This window comes from Equus quagga, chromosome 10, assembly GCF_021613505.1.
Source record: "Equus quagga isolate Etosha38 chromosome 10, UCLA_HA_Equagga_1.0, whole genome shotgun sequence".
In the NCBI taxonomy this organism is placed as follows: Eukaryota; Metazoa; Chordata; class Mammalia; order Perissodactyla; family Equidae; genus Equus; species Equus quagga.
The window spans coordinates 1,613,957-1,638,896 of NC_060276.1; the positions used below are offsets into that span (position 1 = coordinate 1,613,957).

At 58.0% G+C, this 24,940-nt stretch overlaps 2 protein-coding genes across 9 annotated transcripts in view; one reads left to right on the top strand and one right to left on the bottom strand.

Moving 5' to 3' along the window:
- On the bottom strand, nt 1–8,331 carry TMEM187 (transmembrane protein 187). 2 transcript variants are annotated; one of them, XM_046673092.1, is made up of 2 exons: nt 7,679–8,331; nt 1–1,391 (listed from the first exon to the last, which is right to left on the bottom strand). In XM_046673092.1, exon 2 carries the CDS (start codon nt 1,158–1,160, stop codon nt 327–329), a length of 834 nt encoding a protein of 277 aa, XP_046529048.1. In that variant the 5' UTR covers nt 1,161–1,391; nt 7,679–8,331; the 3' UTR covers nt 1–326. The 2 variants fall into 2 exon arrangements, with proteins under 2 accessions (XP_046529048.1, XP_046529047.1); XM_046673091.1 differs by lacking the exon at nt 7,679–8,331 and adding an exon at nt 4,839–4,884.
- Nucleotides 5,643–24,940, top strand: part of HCFC1 (host cell factor C1) — a 25,946-nt gene continuing 6,648 nt past the window's right edge. For 4 of the 7 annotated variants that reach the window (XM_046673084.1, XM_046673085.1, XM_046673087.1 and 1 more), the window contains exons 1-18: nt 5,644–7,061; nt 13,179–13,327; nt 13,546–13,706; nt 14,331–14,539; nt 15,879–15,963; nt 16,462–16,568; nt 17,735–17,914; nt 17,995–18,354; nt 18,635–18,795; nt 19,384–19,581; nt 19,956–20,180; nt 20,323–20,427; nt 20,683–20,902; nt 21,219–21,361; nt 21,507–21,645; nt 21,872–22,092; nt 22,795–24,307; nt 24,589–24,752. In XM_046673084.1, coding sequence (XP_046529040.1) covers nt 6,869–7,061; nt 13,179–13,327; nt 13,546–13,706; nt 14,331–14,539; nt 15,879–15,963; nt 16,462–16,568; nt 17,735–17,914; nt 17,995–18,354; nt 18,635–18,795; nt 19,384–19,581; nt 19,956–20,180; nt 20,323–20,427; nt 20,683–20,902; nt 21,219–21,361; nt 21,507–21,645; nt 21,872–22,092; nt 22,795–24,307; nt 24,589–24,752 — 4,533 coding nt within the window. In that variant the 5' untranslated portion in view covers nt 5,644–6,868. Of the gene's footprint in view, nt 7,062–13,178; nt 13,328–13,545; nt 13,707–14,330; nt 14,540–15,878; nt 15,964–16,461; nt 16,569–17,734; nt 17,915–17,994; nt 18,355–18,634; nt 18,796–19,383; nt 19,582–19,955; nt 20,181–20,322; nt 20,428–20,682; nt 20,903–21,218; nt 21,362–21,506; nt 21,646–21,871; nt 22,093–22,794; nt 24,308–24,588; nt 24,753–24,940 lie in introns of those variants that run through there. The other 3 variants (XM_046673086.1, XM_046673088.1, XM_046673090.1) reach the window with 3 other exon arrangements.

Consider the following 24,940-nt stretch of genomic DNA (forward strand, 5'->3'; position numbering starts at 1 on the left):
TGATGGATTTCTTGGGGTCATTCCCCCCAACATTTTATTTTGAAAAATTTCAAATTACAGAAAAGTTACAAGAATAGTATAATAAACCCCACATCCCCTGAACCTAGATATTTGCTTTAGCTCTTTGAAAGTTAAGTTGCAGAGAGTATAACATTTCACCCCTAAATACGGAAGCCCATCACTTTGAAGGAAGGGACAGTCTTCCGTGTAATCACCCTGTCTTCTCACACCCAGGAAACTGAACACTGATGACAGAGTGTCATCTGTTAGTCCATGTCCACGTCGATGGTGGGGGGCAGCGGCTGTAAGTAGCTTCTTTCCATACTTTAATGCATCTTCCCCTCAGGAGGAAGTCTTTGGCGAGTGTTTAAATTTGTTAGAAACAAGAATGCAAAGTGGAACTGGAGCACATCACAGACTTTGGACCAGAAGTGGCCTGTGAGCCGCTGGAAGAGAGGCCACCGTGCGAGCTGACGGTCATACAGCTTAAGAACCACAAAGCCAAGGCAGGAGAGCACACCCAGAGCCAAGTATGTTCCTGAGGAGGTACTGCCATAGCGCCTGTGGGCACGCAGGGCCTGGCCCACAGTGGCTGCGATGTGTACACCCAGCGTGACCTCGAACCCCCAGGGGTGCAGCAGGGCAAGGCCGTAACTGCACAGGGAGAGGCACTCGATGGTGAGGAAGCCCCAGGGCATCCAGCCCCTGTCTAGAAGGAGGCACCAGGCCACTGGCCATGCGAAGATGGGCAAGGTGAGCCACTGGTCGAGCACGGCAGCAGGGCATGTCTGTGTCGCGATCCGCAGCCACTGAACGGGGCCATAGACTAGGGCCATGCCAGCAAAAACGTCCTTCATGTACCGAACCCTCTGCACCTCTACGGGGCGCCCCGGCGCGCTGGCATCTCTCTGTAGCCAGTACATTCCTAGGAGCACATAGGCCACGTTAATGAGCGAGTTAAAGGGCATGGCTAGCAAGGCGGGGAGGCTGGCTACCGGTGCTTCGGCATAGTGCTCATAGCCCACTTGGACCAGGACACCTTGGAAAAGGCCCGCATAGACGGTGGCGGCGCACAGGCAGCTGGCCACAGCCACATGGAAGAGGGCCCGCCCCGACTCAGGCTTCATCTGGAAGCCTAGGTGTGACTCAAGGCAGAGCATTTAAAAGAGCGGCGGCCTCCACGGTTCTTCCAGAATTCAGATAAACAGCTTCTGCCAAACGCTCCTCGGCCTCCCCGCTGAGCCAGCAGCCAGCAGGAAGAAGTCCCGTGATCTCCACGCTGCCCACGAGGCGGCCGCCGCCCGGCCCAGCAGCGTGGCGGGGGCAGGCCAGAGGAAGCCGGGGCTCCCGCTGATTGGCTGGCACGAGCGGAGGAACGTTCTGCCTTTTTCCTTTGTGGTTACAAAAAGAGTGTGGTTAGAAAGAAAACCATCCAAAAAAGAGCCTCCATCTTCCCGACTCTCAGCCTCAGGATCCACCAACAGTTTTCATCAGAAAAACAGTGATCAAAGTGAAGTGATTCCCACAGTATGGACGCCCTCTTATGCAGGGCCTCTAGAATTGTCTCTCCTGACACCTGTGCTGTTCTTCTTTCATCTGTGTGCTATAAAAATCCTGCTCACTGCCCTAGTTCCTTTAGAGTCACTGCATTCAGAGACAAACCTTCCCTAGGTCTGCTGTGACAACTCAGAACGGGCTTTCCCACCTCAGCGGCATTAGAAACGTGGACGTCTCCAGGCCAGCCCCAAAGCCCTTTTAACCAAATACCCAGTTGAACTCGAGTCCATTAGCTGTGGTCCGAGTTCTGGAATCCCAGGCAAGGGACGGCACAGCTGTGGCGGTGGAGGAGGGGGAGGGGGAGGAGGGGACAACAAGCATAATAAGCATCTCCCCTCTGCTTGTCAGGTGTGAGGCCAGGCAGCAAGGGCGCCATCCCCCAGGCTTCCTCCCCTCCCCCAAACTGCTGTACAGTCCGAAATCACCTTTCCTTGGCCCACAATAAAACCTTCCATTTCCTGCAGTCACAGAAGCAGACAGACAATTTAGAAACAATGTGGACTTACTGTCAACTGCTTTGTCACAGCCAGCTGTGGTGTGAGTTTGCCTAGTAGCCGAGAAATGTATTAATATAAAAGAGAGAAGAGCAGTGATGCTCTGGAAATGACTCAAAGCCAAGATGGCAGGCAGGCAGGTACTGGAACGAGAGGGACTGTCTACTGTGTCACCTGTAGAGCAAGGGCGCCATCAGCACCTCCCTCCTGCAGAGTCGTCACAGGGATTAAATGAGTGCCTATCGATGTAGTGCCCTTAGCAGTGGTATTTCGTGCACTTCGAGGCACAGAGCCCCGCCTGCAGGTGGGGTCCCCGAGGGAGGGCGCAGGCTCTGGCTGCTCTCCCTCGGGCCCAGTGCAGACCTGCTCCATTTCAGGTCAGCTCAGCTCCAGCACAAAGCCAGTGCCTCTGCTCCTTTTCCTCGCCCTCACTGGTCCTATTTGCCATTTCACTTCTCAGATGGGCCCTGGAGGCCCACCTGGATTCTCCGGGGAGGGGACTGCTGAGCTTTCTTGCTCCTATTCTGCCTTGGGGGTCTGTTGTTCAGAGGAGCACGAGGCCCAGCATTTCCATGAGTGAAGTGAAGCCCTTACCCCGATTCTGCATCCCCTCGCTGACCACAAGCCTCCATCTCAGCACATGGCACTGCTGCACACCTCCCCCAACCCCTTCCTCTCTAAGGAGCCTCCAGGCCCAGGGGGCCGCCCCTCCCCGGGGTTCCTACTTCGGGGCTGACCACTGCTAACGGGATCTGCACACAGCAGCCGCCAGCATCTTCCTCAAGTGCCCCTGGATTGGCTCATGTCAGCCTCTGCTTAGCACCCTTCAGTGGCCGGCTCTCCACTCCACGCACTATCACGTCCCAACCTCTTGGCCAGACATCAAAGTGCCATTCCCAGGTGGCCCTGCAAGCTCCTCAGGCCCAGTCTGTCCTCCAGCTAGAATGGGACTCTGCAGTCCTCCTTCCATCCTGTGCCTGGCCTGCTCACACCCTCAACTTAGCTGTCATTTCCTCTCGGGCGCTTCCCCATTCAGCTCCTGACTCCGGCTGAGACACCAGCTGAGGCCCCACCTGGGCTCTGGGTCCTTCCCTGCACCCATCTGGGGCCTGGCTCCCTGGTGGGAAGTGCCAGGCCTTCGGGGCCCCATGTGGCCCACGCTAGCCTGACCGTCTTGTCTGCCAGCAAGCATGGAGGAGGGCCGGGGCAGGAGTCAAACACTGTCGATAGAGAAAGGGGTTCAGGAAGGGTGTGGAAAGACTCCTCTGCAGCGCCAGGCAGAGTCTGCCTGAGCCCTTGTGCAAGCTGAAAGCGACATGTAACCAAAGCAAACTTCCCGAGTCCACCAGGAAGACCAGGGTGGGTACTTTACGGACTAGCTCCTCCATACCCCCAAACTGCCATGACCCTGGTTACTTGACACTCAAAGTTCTTCGCAGCTTTCCCCAGCACCTGGCACATAAAGGCCTAGGGCTTAACCGCATAGGCCCAAAGTTCTGGGGTCTTCTGTGGAGAAGTCCTGAAAAGCATGACAGTCTCCTGGCTAAGGGATTAAACATGCTCTTTTCAGTCTCCTGCTTCCTAGGGCTGTATGCGTCTAAGCAGGAGCCACTGCGACCTGTCACACTGGTGGCTTCTTTGGCCTGTAACATTTATGACAACTGCTTGTTGTGCCCCTGACCAACCTTGCTGCCTTTCTGCAGATAAGGGGATGCCAGCCTAAGGGCTGTAATGTGGGACACCCCCAGCAGGTGAGGTCAACCTGGGCCACTGGATGCCCAAGGAGCCAGGAGCAACCACAGTGATTCCTGAACTCTGGGGAGAGAACTGCTGAACGTGGCCAAGGCCCCTGGTGATCGGCAGCTTGGCTCCCTTAGTTCACAGGGGAGGGACTCAGGGCCAGAGAGATGAGGTGTATAGCCAAGGTCACTTAGGGCAGTTGGTGGCACAGCCACACAGGTGAGGCCTCTTGTCCTACGGCTGTGTCACAGGCCTCTTTGGCCTTTCTCAAACAAATGCTTCCAAATGCATAAGCTGAGACAGAGAATTAAGACATAAATTTGTCGAAAGACGTTATTAAAATATTTTTGATGGGCCGGCCCAGTGGCACAGCAGTTAAGTGTGCACGTTCCGCTTCGGCGGCCTGGGGTTCTCCGGTTGGCATCCCCGGTGCGGACATGGCACTGCTTGGCACGCCATGCTGTGGTAGGCGTCCCACATATAAAGTAGAGGAAGATGGGCACGGATGTTAGCTCAGGGCCAGTCTTCCTCAGCAAAAAGAGGAGGATTGGCAGCAGTTAGCTCAGGGCTAATCTTCCTCAAAAAAACCAAAATTTTTTTGAAATTGTGTCATACGGTAACATATGTGCTTCTTCATTAATAGGTTAAATCACAGGAGCTATGGGCAGGTTGAATAACTACAGTAACTTCAAAGTAGTTATTTTGCTTGCCAGTACGTCTCGGAATTTAGTTAATTTCAGGCTATCTACAACAAAAGCTGTATGATCTGAAATGATCTGTCATTTCCATTGGTGACAAAGTCACCAGGCTAACGCTCTGCGCTCTGCTGCCTACACAAGTAATTGCAGGAAAGGCCAAATTTCGGCTACAGGCCGGTGAAAAAAAAATGAAAGTAGAAAAATCATCTGTTGTCGCTCCAAGCTCCCGGACATTAGCGCAGGAACCGCGCACTACAGCCTGCGTCTGGCAGTGAGGATGACGGTGCAGCCCAGGCGCCTCGGCGGCCTTCTGCAAGATTTGGAACATGGGGACGACCTGGGTACCCACCTCTCAAGCTTGTTGTGGGAACTTACAGGATTGGCGCGAAAAGGCCAGCGATCACCATCCGGGTATTTTGTTTCTCTCGCTTTGCTAGGGGAAATTCAAATCTCAAAAAAGGGCGGACCCGAAGAGCAGCCGTGCGCCTGCGCGCGGGGCGGGGCGGGAAGCTCTGGGAAGCAAGTGAGGCGAGGCGAGGCGGGGTGACGCGAGGTGACGCCGGGCCGCGGGGGACTCGACCGCGCGCGCCTGGTCGGCTCGGGCTCCGCCGGTCGGCCTGACTGCCCACCCTGCGGCCGATGGGGCGGGAGCCAGAGGGGTCCAGCTCGCGGCGGCGCTGGGCGCGGGTCCCGGCTCACTTTGTTGGGGCGCGGGCGAAGGTGGTGGCGCCCGGGGGCGGAGCTGGCGAGCCTGGGAGCCTGGGAGCCGGGCGCGTCACCGCCCACTCTCGCCCCGCCTCCGGCTCCACCCGCAGCGGACCTCGGGCCGCCTCTCTTGCGGCCACTGAGTGTGTAGAGCGGGAAAACGTCCGCTCCCTGGCCCGAGGCGCGAACTTAATGCCTCCCGTCAACCACTCTCAGCAACCTATGCCCTGTCCCCACTGCTACTTAAAAGCAACTGCTCGGGTGTGTGTCCCCTCTGCGACCCGGGGGACAGTTCCCAAGGGGGGCGGGGCCAAGCTTGTCTGAGGCCTTCTCATCCGGGCATTCCCCAATTGCCGCAGCCGCCATCTTTGTTTTGTGCTGAAAGTCGCTATTGACGCCCGCGGACGGCCGGGCGAGGGGAAGTGGCAAGATGGCGGCTCCCAGGGCGGAGGCGTGGAGGCGCACTGGGGGGGCGCCGCGGGGCTTGGCGCGCCTGCGCCTGACCTGAACGCGGCCTGAGACCAAACCGAGCGCGCAGCGGCCCTGGACCCTCGCCGCGGAGCAGTGCGGGGGTCCTTTAAGAGGTCTCGGCCCAGAGGCAAAGCCGTGCGAGGGCGGGAGGGGGGCAGTGACGTCGCCCAACTCCGCCCCCTCGCCCGACCGCCGCCGCCGCCATGTTTAGTTGTTACTTCTTCACACAAGATGGCGGCTCCCAGGGAGGAGGCATGAGCGCCCTGCCGTTACCGCTCCTCCTGCCGTACAGTTGCTACTTCGGGGCCTAACTCTGGCTCTTTGGAGCGGCTCCGGTGGGAAGGAGTCATAAGGAGCGAAGCCAGGATCGGACACTGCCTTGCGTTTGGTTTGCAGTGGAAGAACTGACCCAGGAGGAAGAGAATAGGGGGGAAGGGGGATCTAGTCTCAAGATGGCGACTCCCAGGGCGGCAGGCGCAGCCTGAGCAGCAGAGGCGGACTAAGGGGAGAGGTTCGAGACCTCACGAGCTGTACGGCGCGAGCCTCCGAGCAGCCCCGGAGAATTGGAGCTCGTTCCACTGGCCTCTGGCGCGCCTCTATTTCTTACGAGTGTCGAAGCTGTCTTGGGACCGGCGGCTGCACTAAGCGCTGGGCGGGGAAGCGGGACGGTCTCAAGATGGCGGCTCCCACAATTGTGGTCTGAGCGCCGGCAGGGCTGGGACAACCGCGGCGCTTGTGGCTCCTTTCCACCCGCCCCGGAAGCCGGCCAGTGCAGGGGACTTGGGGGGTGTGGGAACCGGGCCGGGGCTCCGCCATTTCCGGCGGAGTAGGGCTACGACTGAGGAAGGGAGGAGAGAGAGGCGGCTCAAGATGGCGGCTCCCAGGGCCTCCCGCCCGAGCTTGTAAGCGGGAGCGTCCGGGCAAGTAGTCAGGACGGCGGGACTCGACGGCCTCTAGCTTCTCGGGCCTAGGCGCTCGACGGCTTCGCGAGGCTCTTGAGGACACGGGGTGAGCGAAAAAAAGGGAAAGAGCCAAAGGGAGGGAGGATAGTTAAGATGGCGGCCTCCATGGAGCCGTCCACCGCTGTGTGAGGAACCGCTTCTCCGTGAGAGCTGCCTTAGAGGAAAGGGGGTGTGTGCGAGAGGAATTGGGGGCCCCCTTCCCGCTTGGTGACTTTTTTCTACCGCGCCCTTTCCCGGAACTATGGCTTCGGCCGTGTCGCCCGCCAACTCGCCAGCGGTGCTCCTGCAGCCTCGCTGGAAGCGAGTGGTGGGCTGGTCGGGTCCAGTGCCCCGGCCCCGCCACGGCCACCGCGCCGTGGCTATCAAGGAGCTCATCGTGGTGTTCGGCGGCGGCAACGAGGGGATAGTGGACGAACTGCACGTGTACAACACGGGTGAGTGCAAAGCCCGCTGGGTCCTCGGATCTTTCCCTCCCTCCATCTCCTCCCTCTCCCTCCTTTTTTTTCCTCCCTCCCCTTCTCTCCTCCCTCTCCGCCCTCGTCCCGCTCCTTCCTCCCTCCCTCCCGCTCTCTCCCTGTTCTCCAGGCCTCTCTCTTCCTCGGCACCGATCTGCTTTCTCCTCCCCTCCACGACCCTTTGCTCTGCCCGGCTTCTTTGCTTTTCCCTTCTCTTTCTCCCGTTCTTAGCCTCCCTGACTCTCCTGCGTTTGAGGGATGCTTTTCATTATTGGAGTCGAACCCTGTAGCCCGGCTCGTGAGGGGGCGGGGGTGTCGCCAGCAGTGGTGACTTCAGACATACACCGTTAGCCCGCCGGGCGGGCGGATGCGTCCCTTTGGCGCAGGCAGAGTCCCACCCCCTCCCTCCCCCCCCCTCCCTCCTCCCTCCTCCCCCCTCCCTCCTCCCACCTCCCCTCCTCCCACCTCCCTCCTCTCTGCGCCTGCTGCGCTCTTCCTCATCTTTAGTGCTCATTCGGGAGAAATGACAACTTCGAAATTACAGATTAGTTGTCTATCTCAAGAAAAGGGGGAGAGTTGAGCAACCTGGTCCTGACCTCTGGCGAGTTGTGTGCCTCGGTGGGTAACCGTCTCCCAGCGTGTGCAGGAGGCTTGGGGACCCAAGGCATTGCTGCCTTCCCCTTTCGGCATTTACTTCTGCAGTGTCTCTCTTCAAATTGGCGGTCTGATGTAGGAGGTGAATTCCAGTGGCCCCGCAGCAGGCCAGATGGGCCCTGACTCTTCTCTTCTGTGAGGTTGAGGAGGTTGCCCTGCCCATTTTCATGCCTCCCCCAACTGCAAGGCCTCATTGATTGCGAGGAGCGGGACTCGATGGTAGACTGCAGGCGGTGGTGTGCCTCTGTCTCGGGAGATGGTGTGTGTGCTGGCTTGTCTTCTGCTTCTTGGCTGGTGTCCTTGCTAGGTCTCTAGGGCTTGGCCACATCCTCCTGCAGCTCCTCCCTCATGGTGGCCACTTGGCCTGAGTTGCACAACTATCACCTTGTTGGCCGGAGCTGCCTGTTGAATGGATGCTGGCCCATTGCCCCTCGCCTTGCTGGGAAGGCAGGCCTAGGTGTATGTGGGCCTGTGTACCTTCTGTTCTGGCTGAGAGCCTGAGAGACTGAGGCGTGGCCCGCGAAAGCCTGCCCCCGCCCCCTCAGTGGTCTTGTAGGAGGCTACCCTCCCCAGCGGGGAGATGCCCCCATTTGGGTTGGTGGTGGTCAGGGGCCCTCTTCCCCACTTGCCGTCACATCTGGCAAGCTCCTTTTGCTCCAGGTCCATCTTCTCCCAGGGTTCTGGCAGTAGGGACTCCTTCAGTATGGGTACTGTCTCCCAGCTTTGAGGTTGCCCTGGAGCTGGGAGCTGGCAACCGAGGGAGAAGTTGGTTGGGGTGGCCAGGGTTGGAGCTGGGCTCTTGGTTGGGTGCTTCCCATCTCTGCCCCCCCCCCCCCCCACCCAGAGAGTACAGTTTTCTCTGCACCTTATAGGTTGTCGCCCTACCAAGTTGACTTTCGAAGCCTGGCAGGTTGCTGGTGACCCTTTGCCTTCCGAGTCTCAGCACCTGTTGCCTCCAGCGAGGCCGGGCTGGTTTTGGTGGTGCTCTGTGCCAGCTCAGACAGCTGTGGTGGCAGCAGTTAGCCCAGTAAGGTAAGGCCGAGGGGCAAGGCTGTTTTTAGAGAGGCTGTTACCCTGAGCAGAACCTCCTAGACTCCTTGGACCAACTTTGTTCTCATAAGGCCTGGAGCAGGTTCCTTGGCAGGGAAACACGATTTTAGAAAGTAGGGCAGGGGCCTAATTACCATCAGCTCCAAAGTCCGCTCCTTCCTGGGGCTTCTACAGCATATTCGCTGGTTGATTAAAATGAACTGACCACTTTGGCCTTGATACGTTCCCTGTCTGCAAGGACGTGTTTTGTAGTAGAGAGTAGCCCGCCTTCCAGAAGGCTGCAGTCTGGCTTCCTCCAGGGTAGCAGTTCGGAAACTGCCCTGTTCACCTCCTTTGTGACTTCTCAGGAGAGGGGCTAGCAGGCTCTACTCCCTGCTCCTCACCCAGCATTGACGCCTTATTTGACAGAGCAGGAATTTGTCCAGTATCTGGTGTCCTCTCGCCTCGCCGTGCTGTGAGATTCTGTTGTTCGTGGGAGAGACAGGGCTTAGTGTCGCCCCTCTTCCACCAGTGGTGGCATGGATCCTGTCATCTTTGGCTGCCTCCCGCTTAGCTTTGTTTTGTCTTAAGTGAGGTCGGAGCATATTGTCTTTATGCCTCTTCTCTCGTACTTTTCCTTCTGCAGGATTAGTGCTCAGAGAGGCTCGCCCTTTGGGGAGAGAGCTGATTTGGAAGCATTGTCTGTTGCTAAGATAAAAGGCTTTAAGGGGCGCGTGCATGCTTCACTGTCTTGGTTAGCTCAACGATCTGGGGGTGACCTGGGGGTGACAGGGCTGGGAGGTGGCAGGTGTGCACTCGAAGGGCGGGGTGTGTCCTTCCTTTTTGGCAGCAGTCACCACAGTGGCTGCAGGACACTTGGCTGGCCTTTGGGAGGTTTTAGGGTAGCTACTGTCCTTGACCTCAGGGAATTTTATTTCAACATAGCAAAGCGGATTACCCAGAGGACTGGAGCAAAAGGATTCCGAGTGCTGGCAGGGGGTGTGCCCTGGCAAGGAGAGGGCGTGACTGGTCCCCCAACCAGTTGCCCAAGGCTGGTCTGCCTCACCGGTTCTTTAATGTCCCTCAACTGTTACAGCTGGGAGGAGCCTTGGAAAATATCTAGTGAAACTTCCTTGTTTTTGCACATGAGGAAACTGGGGCCTGAGAGGGGAAGTGACGAGCCCAGGGTCACCCTACCACTTGGTGGCGGAGTTGGGCGGGAGTACAGACCTTCACAGAGACTGTTGGGCTGTCTCTTCCTTCAGTTAACAGGTGCAGGCCACTACCTTGGAAACTCCCCCAGTTCCTCCGTCCCTGTAGCTAATTGGTCAGTAAGTTGAGCCTGTCTCCAGTCTGTTCACCCTCCATTCGGGGCCCTCCCCTCTTCTCACTCAGCTCTTGCGCTCACTTCCTGATTGGCCCCTGCTAGTTTCATTTGTTAGGAAATCCTGTTCACCCCTCAAGACCTAGCCCCAGTGTCGCCTCTTCTGAGAAGCCCCCTCCCCGTAATCGCCCCTGCTCTGTGCTCCTCGGGCTCGCGCTTGGTGCAGAGTTCTTGCCGGCGTGGGAGGAGGGCACCACAGTCTCCCTACGAGATAGGGACTTCGAGGACTGGCGCTGGCTCCTCTCTGCCTCCCAGCCCCTGGCACCGCATCTGCCACACAGGCGGTGCCCCAGCAGGACAGAGCAAGCAAAACAGCAGCTGGTGGTGTCTGACCGGCCCTCCACCATGTGGGTATAGGTCTCCAGGTGGTGACATGTAGAGTTTGATGGGATGGCAGCAACCACCTGTCCTGCCCCTTCCCAGGCCCCTCAGGAGGACACGTTGGCAAAGCGTGGAAAGGCACGAGGGGAGCTGATAAAACACGGAAGCTGGGGTTTTGGTCTTGCTGAGGAGGGAGAAGGTGGAGTCGTGCTTCTGGTCATCCCATGAAGGGTCCCGTGTGCCGTCAGCTTCCTTTCCTCAAACCCTCCTCCCAGCTGAGAGCAGAGACAAGCGAGAGCATATCTAGAATGAGGGACCCAGAGGTTGAGTTACAGGACACCCTGCTGGGTGAACTAGAGATCATGTGATTAAGGGACAGTTGAAAGCAGTCGTTGTATTTAAGAGATGGTCGCTTGTGCCCTCTCAGGGGCAGGACTGGGACCGCGTGTGAAACAAAGAGAGGCAAGCTGCGGCTTCATACTATAAACTGTACTGCCCGACAGACTGCTCTTGACAGGGTGCAGAGAGCAGAGCCCCTGCCTTGCCTGGAGTGTTCTAGAACGAGATCAGCCTCTCTTGGGTACCATAGAATGAGTTGGTGATCATGAGCTCTGGGGACATCACAGGTCATTTCCAGCCTGGCCAGCTGGCTCAGTGATCAAAGTGTGATGGGGGAAGCTGTGGGGTGACCTCACTGGCCATGCAGCTTTGTCCCAGTGCTGACCGATGGTCCCTAGTGGCCCCATAACCATGTGTGGCGGCCATGAGGATGCTCAGGTGAGCGAGGGCAGCAATGGCTTCCCTGTACGTGGGGCCCTTAGGTGGGCATCTAGCGATCACTTTAAGTTGGTGACGAGATTCTTGTCTCTCTGTCTGTTTTGCTCTGTGACCTCAGGTAAGTTGCTTCCCCTCCTGGACTCCATTTCTTTATCAGTTGAGGGAGGTTGGCTGAGGTGATTAGAGGTTTCTTTCAGCTTTTACCCTGGTAACCTTGGATGAACCTTCTTCCAGGGCTCCCAGGAGGCTTTCTCTCCCCATTTTGCAGGGGTGACTTGCCTCGGCATGGAAAGCTCCTGCTTCTCTTGGTTTGTGTTTGCACTAGGGATGAGAAGGAGGTGGAGGGCTGGGATGTGGGTGCGCTCGTGCATGCGTGCGTGTGGCCGGCAGCACAGCTTTGCACCTCTAGTAGGAAAATGGCAGAGGAGAGGAGAGGTGAGTCAGTGCCAGGCCTCCTGAAGGCCCAGTGACTCCACTAAACTGTGGAGTTCCAAACTACCCTGTGGAAGTGGGGAGCAGGAAGTGAGGGTGCACTGTTACCCTGGGAAAGGCCTTAAGGAGATACTGATGTGCTTTTAGATGAGGGCAGGCCTTTTGGCCACGGTGCGTGGTGGGCCTCGGGGGTGACAACCTAGGACTTGGGTCACCCACCATGAGGATCGGAGGGGCGGCTGAGTATCAACAACCAAGTGTGTGCTTGTGCAGAAAGGCCGAGAAGCAGTGAGTAGCTGGGGCCTCCTAAGGCCCTCCCCATGGGAATATCCTGAGTCCTAGTCAGACCCCAGGGTGTGCTCTTTTCACACCCAGGTCCCTTCCCCACCTGCCGGCTCCTCAGTCCCAACCTACTTGGTCACATTTGACCAAAAACTGATTTAGGGGCACGGAATCAGATTTGTATCTGGCCTCCAGTTTGAGGTTTTTGGAGGGAATGTGGCATATCCTTTAGGAAGCAGCCCTTTAAATAGTGCGTAATGCAAGAGACGCCTCAAAACAGGAGGATGGTTGCCCCATGGCTTTCCTGGAAGTCTTGGCATGGCAACTTTGAGGGGAGTTGAACTCAAGGATGTGGGAGCCTGAAACGAGGGTGAGCCGTGGATCTAGCTGAAGGCCGAAGGCCGGGCCACCAGGTCCTGCCTGGCTTCTGATTTACCCTTTTCCTCGGTGGCCTCCCCACCCCACCCCCAGCTACAGGTGATGGACTTTGGGGAAGCTTCTGTGGCTGGCGGAGGCTGTGATGCTGCCACAGAAGCTCATGCTACTGCTGCCACTTCTGGCTCTTGAGAATTTTCTGGAGCAGTGTGGGCGTGGCATAGGGGGAGAGGCGATGTGGACCATCACCTAGGAGATGCAAGCAGAGATTGAGTCTCACCCGGGTGGCTCTCTCAGCCAGCAGGCTGGGCTGCCTCGACTGGCCTCCCCCGCCTGCTCACTGCCTGCTGCTAGCACCTGCAGGAGGGAGGGCCCCTGCCCGTGCCGGTTGCTCTTTTGGCCACTTAAAGGTGTAGCCGTGGGCCCACGAGAGGAGGAGCACAGGATCACCAAGAGGATGTTTTGGGTGTTGGAAGTTTCTTTCCAATGACCCACCAAGTAGTAGTGGAAGAAAGTTGGTAGGTACATTCCCAGAAGCTGATGAGTTATCTTGGTCAGTGAATTCCTGCTTGTGACAGTCTTGACAAGAAGCAAGGTGATCACAGGTCGCTTTGAGGTGGCCTCTGAGGTCGAGGGGTTTGGAAGATGGCTTAGGTAGAGGGCTGGCCCTTGAACACCGAAAGGAGAGAGTCCCGCAGCCTTGGGAAAAGAGGCGCTGTCTCAGCCCCTCCTTTCTCGGACCACATTTTGAAGGCTGGTGGATTTGGGGAGTGGGAGAAGTGTGGGCTCTGGTTCTGGGAGCTCCCGAGGTGTTCTGACTTCTATTTCCTTTTGTTCTCCAGCAACTAACCAGTGGTTCATCCCGGCCGTGAGAGGGGACATCCCTCCTGGGTGTGCAGCCTATGGCTTTGTGTGCGACGGGACTCGCCTCCTGGTGTTTGGTGGGATGGTGGAGTATGGGAAATACAGCAATGACCTCTATGAGCTCCAGGTAATGGCCCTGCTGTGCTGCTTATGGTAGTTGCTGGGGAGCCAGGGGCCGGGTTGAGGCAGGAGAGAGGAGGTGGAGGGGGCTGCTTAAGAGATTGCCTAGGCCATCCTGAATGTGCCAGCCTCACCCTGACCAGCTCCTCACTACATGACAAATGGCCCAGGCCCCCACGGCGGCCATCTCATCCCCGATTCAATCGTCATGTCTTCCTTTTGCAGGCAAGCAGGTGGGAGTGGAAGAGACTCAAAGCAAAGACACCCAAAAACGGGCCCCCTCCATGTCCTCGGCTTGGGCACAGCTTCTCCCTTGTGGGTAACAAATGCTACCTGTTTGGGGGTCTGGCCAACGATAGCGAGGATCCCAAGAACAACATTCCCAGGTGAGACTTTGTTCTCTTCATGTGGAATCCCACAAGCATAGCTGTGCTTGCCCATGTGCCAGCCAACCCCACCGTGCCAAGTCCCTTTCCTTTGTGAACCGAGAGGGTGGCAGTAGGTGCCCTCTAAGGAGCTTTCCGGCTCTGAGGTCTCTAATCCTGAGGTGGCCTCGTGGGAGGAGGGCTGGGCCAGGAAGTAGAAACCCACTTTGCCGTGGGCTGACGCCTACTCCTCAGAGCACGGGTAGAGCTGGTGCTTTCCTTCTCAGCCTCCGCTGCCTGCAGGCTTAAGGATGGGTGTTTTCCAAGGCCAGCGGCCCACGGCCTTTCTGAAATCTGGAGGTAGTCCTGAACCAGCACCTCCTCTTCCCCTGGGAGGCCCTCATTTAATACCCAGTTTTGTGTGCAAGACAGCCCAGCCCCATTCCCCTGCTGCTCTTGGACTCCCATTCATCCTCAGGCGCTTCTGGCAGCTCCTTCTTGCAGGCGAGGGTAGAATAACTTGGAGTTCATGTGGCCTTAGCCCCCTTTGTCACCCAGGGACCCCACGGTTTGCCCATAGATGCTGATGAGGCCTCTGGCGCATGCAGTGGTTGCGGCTTGCCATATCTGACCTTTTATCTCGAGGTACCTGAATGACTTATACATCCTGGAATTGCGGCCAGGCTCTGGAGTGGTAGCCTGGGACATCCCCATCACTTACGGTGTCCTGCCCCCACCCCGGGAGTCACATACTGCCGTGGTCTACACTGAGAAAGACAACAAGAAGTCCAAGCTGGTGATCTACGGAGGAATGAGTGGCTGCAGGCTGGGGGACCTCTGGACCCTGGATATTGGTAAGATGTGGGCGTGGCTGCTCCACTGGCCTCAGAGCAAAGCTAGTCTGCTGGGCGACCAGCGTGGGACGGTGAGGTGGGGCTCTTGGGAAGAGGGAGCATCCTGCTTAGCTCCTTTGTCTTGTCATGGTGGAGTAGGGGCAGGACCCTGTGATCAGTGATCAGACTGTACCAGGAGTAGTGTACCCTGGTCTGTCACGGTCAGATGGGATCAAGAGGCCGTAAGATCTCTAGGGGCTACTTGGGCTGATAACTAGGTGGAGTGTCAAGAGTAGTTGACGGAAGTTCGGGTGTTTGACTTGAAGAAGGCTGAGGGGAGAAGATGGCTGATGACATGTCTCTGGAGGGTTAGCCTGTTCTGTAGATCAGTGTCAGCACTCAAAAGAAAAGTTTATCAGGGGCCGGCCTGGTGGTGTAGTGGTTAAGTTTGCATGCTCTGCTTTGGCGGCCTGGGGTTCACAGATTCAGATCCTGGGCGTGGACCTAGCACTGCTGGTCAGACCACGCTGTGGCGGCGTCCCACATAAAATAGAGGAAGATTGGCACAGATGTTGGCTCAGTGACAGTATTCCTCAGGAGAAAAAGAGGAAGATTGGCCAGAGATGTCAGCTCAGGGACAATCTTCCTCACCAAAAAAGAAAAGAAAAGTTTATCATGAGTGGAGTTCCCAGCAGCACGGTGCTTCTGGACACAGTCTGTACACGGTGGAGGTGGTGTGGGGATGAACACATTTTGTGGAGAGTAGGACACAAAGCAGCGTGCCTTGAGGATTTGCTCACCACCCCTACCCCCATTCTAAGAGCAGTGCTAGCTCCTAGCAGGTGCTCAAAAATATTCAAAGAGGGGCTGGCCCCGTGGCCGAGTGGTTAAGTTCGCATGCTCTGCTACAGTGGCCCAGGGTTTCACTGGTTTGGATCCTGGGCGCGGACATGGCTCCACTCATCAGGCCACGCTGAGGTGGCTTCCCACGTGCCACAACTAGAAGGACCCACAACTAGGGTATAGAGCTATGTACGGGGGGGATTTGGGGAGAAAAAGGAAAAAGGAAAAAAAAAAAGATTGGCAATGGTTGTTAGCTCAGGTGCCGATCTTTAAAAAAAAAAAGAAAAGTGTTCAAAGAGATGCCCTTGGCAGGAGGGTGAACACAGCTTGGGAGAGGCTGGAACCTGGTGATCTGAGGGCCTCCCACGGGCTGCAGAGAGGCCAGGCATGAAATTCTTGCACTGGGTTGGCACCCGCCATCCAGAGCCTTCCCCACATCTGGGAAACATCTTCCTGATCGCAGGGCGTGTGTCTGATCCAGTGTGGGTAACCCTCCTTTCTCCATCACTCTGCACAGAGACTCTGACATGGAATAAGCCCAGTCTCAGCGGGGTGGCGCCACTTCCTCGAAGTCTCCACTCGGCCACGACCATAGGAAACAAGTGAGTAGCTGGCCATCGCTTTTCTCTTCCTTGCTTGCCCCTGTACCCACCGGACTCTCAGTTTGGTTCTAGCAATCCCTAAGGCCTGAGAAGGCTTTTTCTGGCTGGGCTGGCATTTAGCAGCCCCGTCTTTCCATTACAATCCTGGGGGACTGAGAGAGGGCAGACTCAGGATAGAGGGGCACAGAGTGTTCTAGATCCTGTACACGAGCAGCTGGGTGTTTTTGTCAATGCCAAGGTTCCCAAAGTGAGTATAAAACAGCGGGGCCTGAGGTGAGTTTTAGGTGAGTGGTTCCTCATGGTGGAGGTGACACAGTTCTTGTGAGGGCTGAGCCACCAAGTAGGAAAAGGCCTCGTCAGGAGCTTCGTGCTTCCTGGGGGTCACTCCTGGGGAGAGTTAGGGGACCAAGCTTGTTTAGAACTTTCTGGATGGAAGAGGTGGCCTCTAGCTTGCACCTCCTCTACAATCCTCTCCTACTCTTCCCTCCCTCGTCCCAGAATGTACGTGTTTGGTGGCTGGGTGCCTCTCGTCATGGATGACGTCAAAGTGGCCACACACGAGAAGGAGTGGAAGTGTACCAACACACTGGCTTGTCTCAACCTGGGTATGGCCTCCTCGGGCTCGGAGTGGCCTGCGGAGGGCTGCGGGAGGCTGGCCCTCCTCGGCCCCGAGAGCTGTGTCGGGTGTGCAGGGAGCGAAGCTTCTTCTAAGGCCCATGCCTGGCAAATGTACCAGAAGTAGCCACTGGTCAGAGCGCTCTGAGGGACGCTCCTCCTTTCCATTTTCTGAGTAGGCTCTTCCCACACGTGGTCCAACACGTGAACGGACACAAGCAAGCCAGCATGCCGGCGCAGGGCCTCCCTCCTGCCCCGCTCTGCTCCTCAGGCAGCCACTTCGGTGGCTCCTCCTCCGCCCTGCAGGGGCTTTTCTATGTAGACAAGCCTTGCCTATAGGTTCCTTTAAAAACAAACAAACAAGCCGGCAGCCCGCTCTCCATGGCGGTGCGGCACCTGGCCTTTTCCGTTTACTCTGTCTTGGAGACCATCCACTCCTGCACAGCGAGCAGCCTCATTCTTTTGAATTGCTTTCGTGGTGTCGAAACTTGCACAGACCCTGCTCCGTGAGTATCCCTGCATTGTTCTCACCCACGTGCAAGTGTGTTTGAAAGGTAAAAACCTAGAGGTAGAATTGCCATCAAAAGGATGTTGCCGAGCTGCCCTGCACGGAGGCTGCACCCACATAGACGCCCCTGGCGGTGCCGGCACCGGCCGAGCATTCGCTCCTCACCAAGCCCATTGGTGATTTGAGTCTCCCCGTGGGCCAGCCCCTGCCCCTGGCTCACCTTGAGCCTGGTTGCAGTGGGCATAGAAACCAAACTGCCAGGCCCCTCCCGGGTTCAGTTTGCATTTCTCTTGTTTTGAGCAAGGGTGTGTATTTTCTCTCTGATCCTTGTCGCCTTTCCGTAACTTGCGTTCCTCTTTGCCCGTCTCTCTATAGGCTCTTGTGTTGTTTGATGTGCAACAAGTGAAGCCTTTGGCTGTGCGTTTCAAGGAATTTTCCCAGTTTCTAGTTCGTGGATTATAGTTTTAGTTTGTATGGTTTTTTTGCCATACAGAGTTGTTGTTTTTCGCCTTGTCTTTTTTTAATTTAGTAATCCTTGATGACTTCCTGGTTTTAATTCCCCATCCCTGACAGCAAAAGGCCAAAGGGCTACTGGGAGTTGTGGGTTTCTTTGCCTCCCTGCTGACCTCTACCTCCTGCCCTCCCCAGATACCATGGCCTGGGAGACCATCCTGATGGACACACTGGAGGACAATATTCCCCGGGCCCGAGCTGGCCACTGCGCTGTAGCAATCAACACCCGCCTGTACATTTGGAGTGGGCGCGATGGCTACCGAAAGGCCTGGAACAACCAGGTCTGCTGCAAGGACCTCTGGTACCTGGAAACAGGTAAGGCCACCACAGTGCAGCCCTGCCCACCCCTGAAGCTGCCACCTCCCCCCTTCTCACTAACTTGTGCTCTCTTACAGAAAAGCCACCACCCCCGGCCCGGGTACAGCTGGTGCGAGCCAACACCAACTCCCTGGAGGTGAGCTGGGGGGCAGTGGCAACAGCCGACAGTTACCTTCTGCAGCTCCAGAAATATGACATTCCTGCCACGGCTGCTACTGCCACCTCCCCCACACCCAATCCAGTCCCGTCTGTGCCTACCAACCCTCCCAAGAGCCCTGCCCCGGCAGCAGCCGCACCTGCCGTGCAGCCGCTGACCCAAGTAGGCATCACGCTCCTGCCCCAGGCTGCCGCCGCGCCCCCGACCACCACCACCATCCAGGTCTTGCCGACAGTGCCTGGCAGCTCGATTTCCGTGCCCACTGCAGCCAGGACTCAAGGTGAGCTGGGGGCCGGGCACTTGAGTGCAGGGGCTGGCCCGCCGGGAGCTTGCGTGTCTGAGTGAGGGCCTCTGAAAGACAGCACCCCTGGCAGCTGGGAGCAAAGGCTTATTCCTGGGGGTGGGGAGGGCCTCAGTCCCTCCCTTGAAGACTGTCACTGGGAGTGTCTGGAAGGGCCAGACACGAAGCACAGGCAGGTCACAGAAGCAGCTCACGTCTGCACGCTGAATGCAACAGAGGGGCTGGGGCTCTGCTGATGGTTGCCCTCTTCTCCCGCCAGGTGTCCCTGCTGTTCTCAAAGTGACTGGTCCTCAGGCTACCACAGGAACCCCATTAGTCACCATGCGACCTGCGAGCCAGGCTGGGAAAGCGCCCGTCACCGTGACCTCCCTACCTGCAGGCGTGCGAATGGTCGTGCCGACGCAGAGCGCCCAGGGGACGGTGAGGAGCTGTCCCTGGACGGGGCTGGGTGGGGCAGGACTTTCTCGTGGTTGATGGTGCCCTGACCAGGTTTGAATGTCACCCAGCTCTAGCACCATTCATCCTGGGCTTTTCTCAGCTGTAAATTACTAATAAGGCGATCTCTCGTTACTAAGTTAATGAGTTCATAAATGAACACTTCCAGAGGACCTCCCTGCTCTCTGATCCCAAGAGCATTTCAAACATCAACTTTCTAGTCCTGAAGCCTGAGGAGAGAATCTAGCCAGCTGGGGTTTGACTCAGGCCCATGAGGAGAGAGCTGCATCTGACTCCACGGTCTTTAGAAAAGACTCACGGCTGCTGGCAGACTCCTGCTGCTGGGTTGGCGCGCCTGATTGGGTGGTAGGAGTCCAGGTTGGAGCCAGTAGAGCAGGGCCTGGCAGTCCGAAAAGCTGAGAGATGCTGCTGTGAGGCACGCTGGACGGGAAGGAGGCTCTCAGAGCAAGGCTGAGCCTCTTGGCCGATTCTGGTGGAGTCCACAGAACAGGGAGCTGGGCGGCCTTCGTCCCAACGCTGCCCGCGGGCTCACATTCCCTGTGCCCACTGCAGGTGATCGGCAGCAGCCCGCAGATGAGTGGGATGGCTGCACTGGCGGCCGCAGCCGCCGCCACCCAAAAGATCCCTCCTTCTTCGGCGCCCACAGTGCTGAGTGTCCCAGCGGGCACCACCATCGTCAAAACTGTGGCTGTGACACCTGGCACTACCACTCTCCCGGCCACTGTGAAGGTGGCCTCCTCACCAGTCATGGTGAGCATCCCTTGGGCCTGGTTCTGAGCTGGCAGCCTTGGGGCTTCTGGGCACTGTGGTCAGACAGCGGTCGCTCCTTCTGGGTTTTGAACCACCCCACAAAGGCCATCAGTCCATAATTGGTGCTTGCTGTGAGCTGTGGAATAAACTGTCACCGTTAGGGGTGTGCCAGACTCAGGCTAGACCTGTCGCTAGGTCCCTTCCCTTGCTTTGCTAGGAAAAAGTAAATCAAAGTGAGCTGTTCTTCAGTCTAGGAGGGGGAGGGGGAGAGGAGGAGGAGAAAGGTAACTAGCCAGGCTAGAGCTGTGGGTCCACTGGGACATTCCCAGTGGAGGCGCTCAGCCCTGCCCATCACTCGTTTCTGTCCCCTCCAGGTGAGCAACCCAGCCACTCGCATGCTGAAGACCGCAGCTGCCCAGGTGGGGACATCCGTCTCCTCCGCTGCCAACACGTCTACCCGCCCCATCATCACGGTGCACAAGTCGGGGACTGTGACAGTGGCCCAGCAAGCCCAGGTGGTGACCACGGTGGTGGGTGGGGTCACCAAGACCATCACCCTGGTGAAGAGCCCCATCTCCGTCCCAGGAGGCAGTGCTCTGGTGAGGGACGGGTGCCACCCTGCTGCATGTGACAGCTGCCAGGCTGTGGCACTGCCCTGGGCCCGTGCCAGGAGTGCCCTAGCCCAGGCCGTGCCCTTGATTGGTTTCTGGATCACTCCCTGCTGTGTTCTTTCCTTTTTAGATTTCCAACCTGGGCAAAGTGATGTCAGTGGTCCAGACTAAACCAGTGCAGACTTCGGCAGTCACAGGCCAGGCGTCTACGGGCCCGGTGACTCAGATCATCCAGGTGAGCTTGGGGGCTCTGTGACACAAGCAAGAGTGGGCGCTGGGCCACAGGTGGAACTTGCATCCCTGCCTAGAAAAGATCCCATGATCACATGTGGCACAGAAAGTCCTGCTGCTCAGGTTTGTCACCCGCAGTCTTCAGAATATTCCCTGAGATGCTTGAGCTACCGGTGGCGAGTAGCTGGACCAGATTTCCCGTCCTGGCAAAGATGCTGGTTTACCTCACCCTCCTTCACCTCGTCATTTCCCCTTGTAGACCAAAGGGCCCCTGCCAGCCGGGACCATTCTCAAGCTGGTGACCTCAGCAGATGGCAAGCCCACTACCATCATCACTACCACGCAGGCCAGTGGGGCCGGTACTAAACCCACCATCCTGGGCATCAGCAGTGTGTCCCCCAGCACTACGAAGCCTGGCACAACGACCATCATCAAGACTATCCCCATGTCGGCCATCATCACGCAGGCGGGCGCCACAGGTAGGGACCTCCCCCACTGCGCCAGTGAGGAAGTGTGTTGGGCTAAAGCCAGATAGGTGGATGGAGGCCGGGCTACAATGTGCTCTTGCTTTCTGTTCTCTTTCTCCCTCCTCCCTACTCTCTCTGGCTTTTATTGAAGATTTGTCGGGAGGTGGCAGGGGTGAGGCTGTGATTGTACTTGTTGCATTTTAATCAAGGGGCAGCAGGGGTGACTACTTAAAAGGGGGCCTAAGGGAAACGGGCCATGGGAGCTAGCGCAGAGTGGAGCTCCGGAGGCAGCAGGCCTGAAGCCAGCTGCGCCCTGTCTCCCATCCAGGTGTGACCAGCAGCCCTGGCATCAAGTCCCCCATCACCATCATCACCACCAAGGTTATGACTTCAGGGACTGGAGCGCCTGCCAAAATCATCACTGCTGTCCCCAAAATTGCAACTGGCCATGGGCAGCAAGGAGTGACCCAGGTGAGGCAGATCTGGCCCTCTCCTCACCCCAGTCCAGTCCAGGACCCCAGCAGGCCACACGTGTCCTCCTGAGGGGTCTGGGATGGGGCAGGACAGGATCCGGCCAGCCTGTGAGTGACAGGGGCACTTTCCTCTGGTGTTCTAGGTGGTGCTAAAGGGGGCCCCTGGACAGCCAGGTACCATCCTCCGCACTGTGCCCATGGGGGGCGTTCGTCTGGTCACCCCCGTCACTGTCTCCGCCGTCAAACCGGCCGTTACCACATTGGTTGTGAAGGGTACCACAGGTGTGTAGCCCACAGGCTGGGTGCCAGTCTGCATAGTGTTCCCAGGACCACCTCCCTGTAGGAGGGCTGGGGGAGGATGCAGGTACTCTCTCTCTGGAGCTTTCTGGTCCTGTTGGGTGCACTTCAGAGTTCCCATTGCCCCCAGCCCCACCCAGGGAGAAAAGCTCCTGGAAAGGAGGCACCAACAACAGGCTTCACCCATCTCTGCCTCCCTCCCTGCTTTTAGGTGTCACAACATTAGGCACGGTGACAGGCACCGTTTCCACCAGCCTTGCTGGAGCTGGGGGCCACAGCACCAGCGCCTCCCTGGCCACACCTATCACCACCTTGGGCACTATCGCCACCCTCTCAAGCCAGGTGATCAACCCCACTGCCATCACTGTGTCAGCCGCGCAGACCACGCTGACGGCGGCCAGCGGGCTCACCACCCCCACCATCACCATGCAGGTAGGGTGGCCGGGAGACCGTGAGGGTGTGTGGTTGCATGTCAGTGACACTACGGAAAGCATGTGAGCCCCAACCTGACTGTTCTAGTCTCCGTCTTGGGACCATCCTTGCCAGGCTTCCTGCTGCTGCTGCAGGCAGCCAGCTCCTCTTCTTCCTTCATGCGTGTAGAACCCGTGGGACAGTGTCCCTGTTTGTTACAGAATCATGATTCTTCATCACTGCCTAATAGTCCGTCACTTGGAGACATCACGTTTTTCCCATTTCCAGTTTCTGAATACTAGGGTCTTTCTCTCATGGTGTTATAGTGGGTGTGAGAATTCACCTTCATGTACATATAGCATTTTTCTTCTCTTCATGCATCTTAAGCTGAATTCCTGGAAATGGTGATGCATCTGTTGCTGGCCTCTGTTCAGGCAGGGCCCGTGACCAAGGGTGCGCCCCAGCCAGGCCCCGCCCCTGCCCCACCCCCACAGCCCCTTCCCAGTCCCTGGGGCCCTTGAGGCCAAGCAGTACCTCTTCCCTGGTCTCTGAGTGAGGCACTGTCTTGCGGTCAGAGGGCAAGCAGGTCCTGGCTTTGCCAGGGCTATTGCTTTAGGAGCCAGGTCGGTAATATCAGCCAGGGTGGGTGACACTGCAGGATGGTGGGAGGGACAGGCAGGCAGAAGTTGCATGCTAACTCTTCCCGTCTGGTATCTCCCCCAGCCTGTCTCCCAGCCTACCCAGGTGACTCTGATCACAGCACCCAGTGGGGTTGAGGCCCAGCCTGTGCATGACCTCCCTGTGTCCATCCTGGCCTCGCCTACTACAGAACAGCCCACAGCTACAGTTACCATTGCTGACTCAGGCCAGGGTGATGTGCAGCCTGGCACCGTGACGCTGGTGTGCTCCAACCCGCCGTGCGAGACCCATGAGACGGGCACTACCAACACCGCCACCACCACTGTTGTGGCTAACCTCGGGGGGCACTCCCAGCCCGCCCAGGTGCAGTTTGTCTGTGACAGACAAGAGGCAGCTGCTTCTCTCGTGACCTCACCAGTGGGGCAGCAGAATGGCAGCGTGGTTCGCGTCTGCTCGAACCCACCGTGCGAGACCCATGAGACAGGCACCACCAGCACCGCCACCACCGCCACCTCCAACATGGCGGGGCAGCACGGCTGCTCGAACCCGCCTTGCGAGACCCACGAGACAGGCACCACCAGCACCGCCACCACCGCCATGTCAACCATCGGTACCGGCCAGCAGCGAGATGCCCGGCATGCCTATGTGGCCAGCACTGCTCCTGCTGTGGTCCGGGTCAGCCTGGCTTCTGGGGCGTCACAGGGAGCCCAGGGTTCTGTCAAGCCCTCGTGCCAAACCTGCCAGACCAGCGCAACCAGCACCACCATGACTGTGATGGCCACCAGTGCCCCGCTCCTTGGGCCAAGCCTGGTGCTGGAGGCTGGCGGCCACAGCACCACTTTTGTGCAGTTGGCCCCTGTGAGCAGCCAAGTCAGGCCCAGCGGCCTTGGCGGCAAGGACAGCCCCATAGCTGGCCTAGGTCAGCTGGTGTCTGCAGGGCACCAGCTGGAGGCACATCATACCCACACAACCAACACACCCACCACAGCCCGCTCCACCATGGGTGCCGCAGAGCTCGGTGAGGCACAGGGAACCCTCATACCTGTGTACGAGAGCTCATCTGGTGCCGCTGTGACTGTGACAGCCCTGGAGGCATTGCTGTGCCCTTCGGCCACCGTGGTCCAAATGTGCTCCAACCCGCCATGTGAGACCCATGAGACGGGCACCACCAACACAGCCACTACCTCGAGCGCAGGCAGTGCCCAGCGGGTCTGCTCCAACCCGCCATGCGAGACCCACGAGACGGGCACCACCCATACACCTACCACCGCCACCTCCAGCGGGGCTGCGGGCCAGCCTGAGGGTGGGCAGCAGCCCCCTGCTGGCCACCCCTGTGAGACACACCAGACCACTTCCACTGGTACCACCATGTCGGTCAGCGTAGGAGCCCTGCTCCCTGCCACCACTCCCTCCCCCAGGACCCTGGAGTCCACCTTGGAGGTGGCAGCACCACCCACGGTTACCCCCCAGGCCGGCGTTTCGTTACTGGCTCCTTTCCCGACACAGAGGGTGTGCTCCAATCCCCCCTGTGAGACACACGAGACAGGCACCACGCACACGGCCACCACTGTCACCTCCAACATGAGCTCAAACCAAGGTGAGTGAAGGCAGCCGGCCTGGCATTTCTGCTCCCTCAGAGCCCAAGGCTCAAAGGATAAGGGAAGTGGTGGCTGAAAGGTCTGTCTAGCCAGAGGCCAACAGGTACATTCCGGGGAGCTCAGTTTACGTGGCGGGGGTGGGGCACGGGTCCTCCAAGCAGCTGTGTCTCATGGTGGCAAAGCCATGTGGAGGGAGGCTCTAGGGCTCCTGCCACCCAGCCTCCTCCCTAGGTTCCTCCAGGCCGAGTGCCTCTCACCTCACTCTGCTTCCTCCCCACAGATCCCCCACCAGCTACCAGCGACCAGGGAGAGGTGGAGAGCACCCAGAGTGACAGTGTGAACCTCACCAGCTCCAGTGCCATCACGACCACTGTGTCTTCCACGCTAACGCGGGCTGTGACCACTGTGACACAGTCCACGCCGGTCCCTGGCCCCTCGGTGCCGGTAAGAGCCCTGGCTGGGTCCCCTCTTGCCTCCCTGTTGCCCACTGTGCCTTTGGCCGTGCTATTCTGGAGTCAGACACCAGGTGTCACTCTTGTACCAGGCACTGTGCAGTTCCTGGTCCCTTCTCCAGACCATAAAAGGGCAGGTTGGTGCATGACAAGGCAGGAGGCAGGAGTCCCCCATCCTCT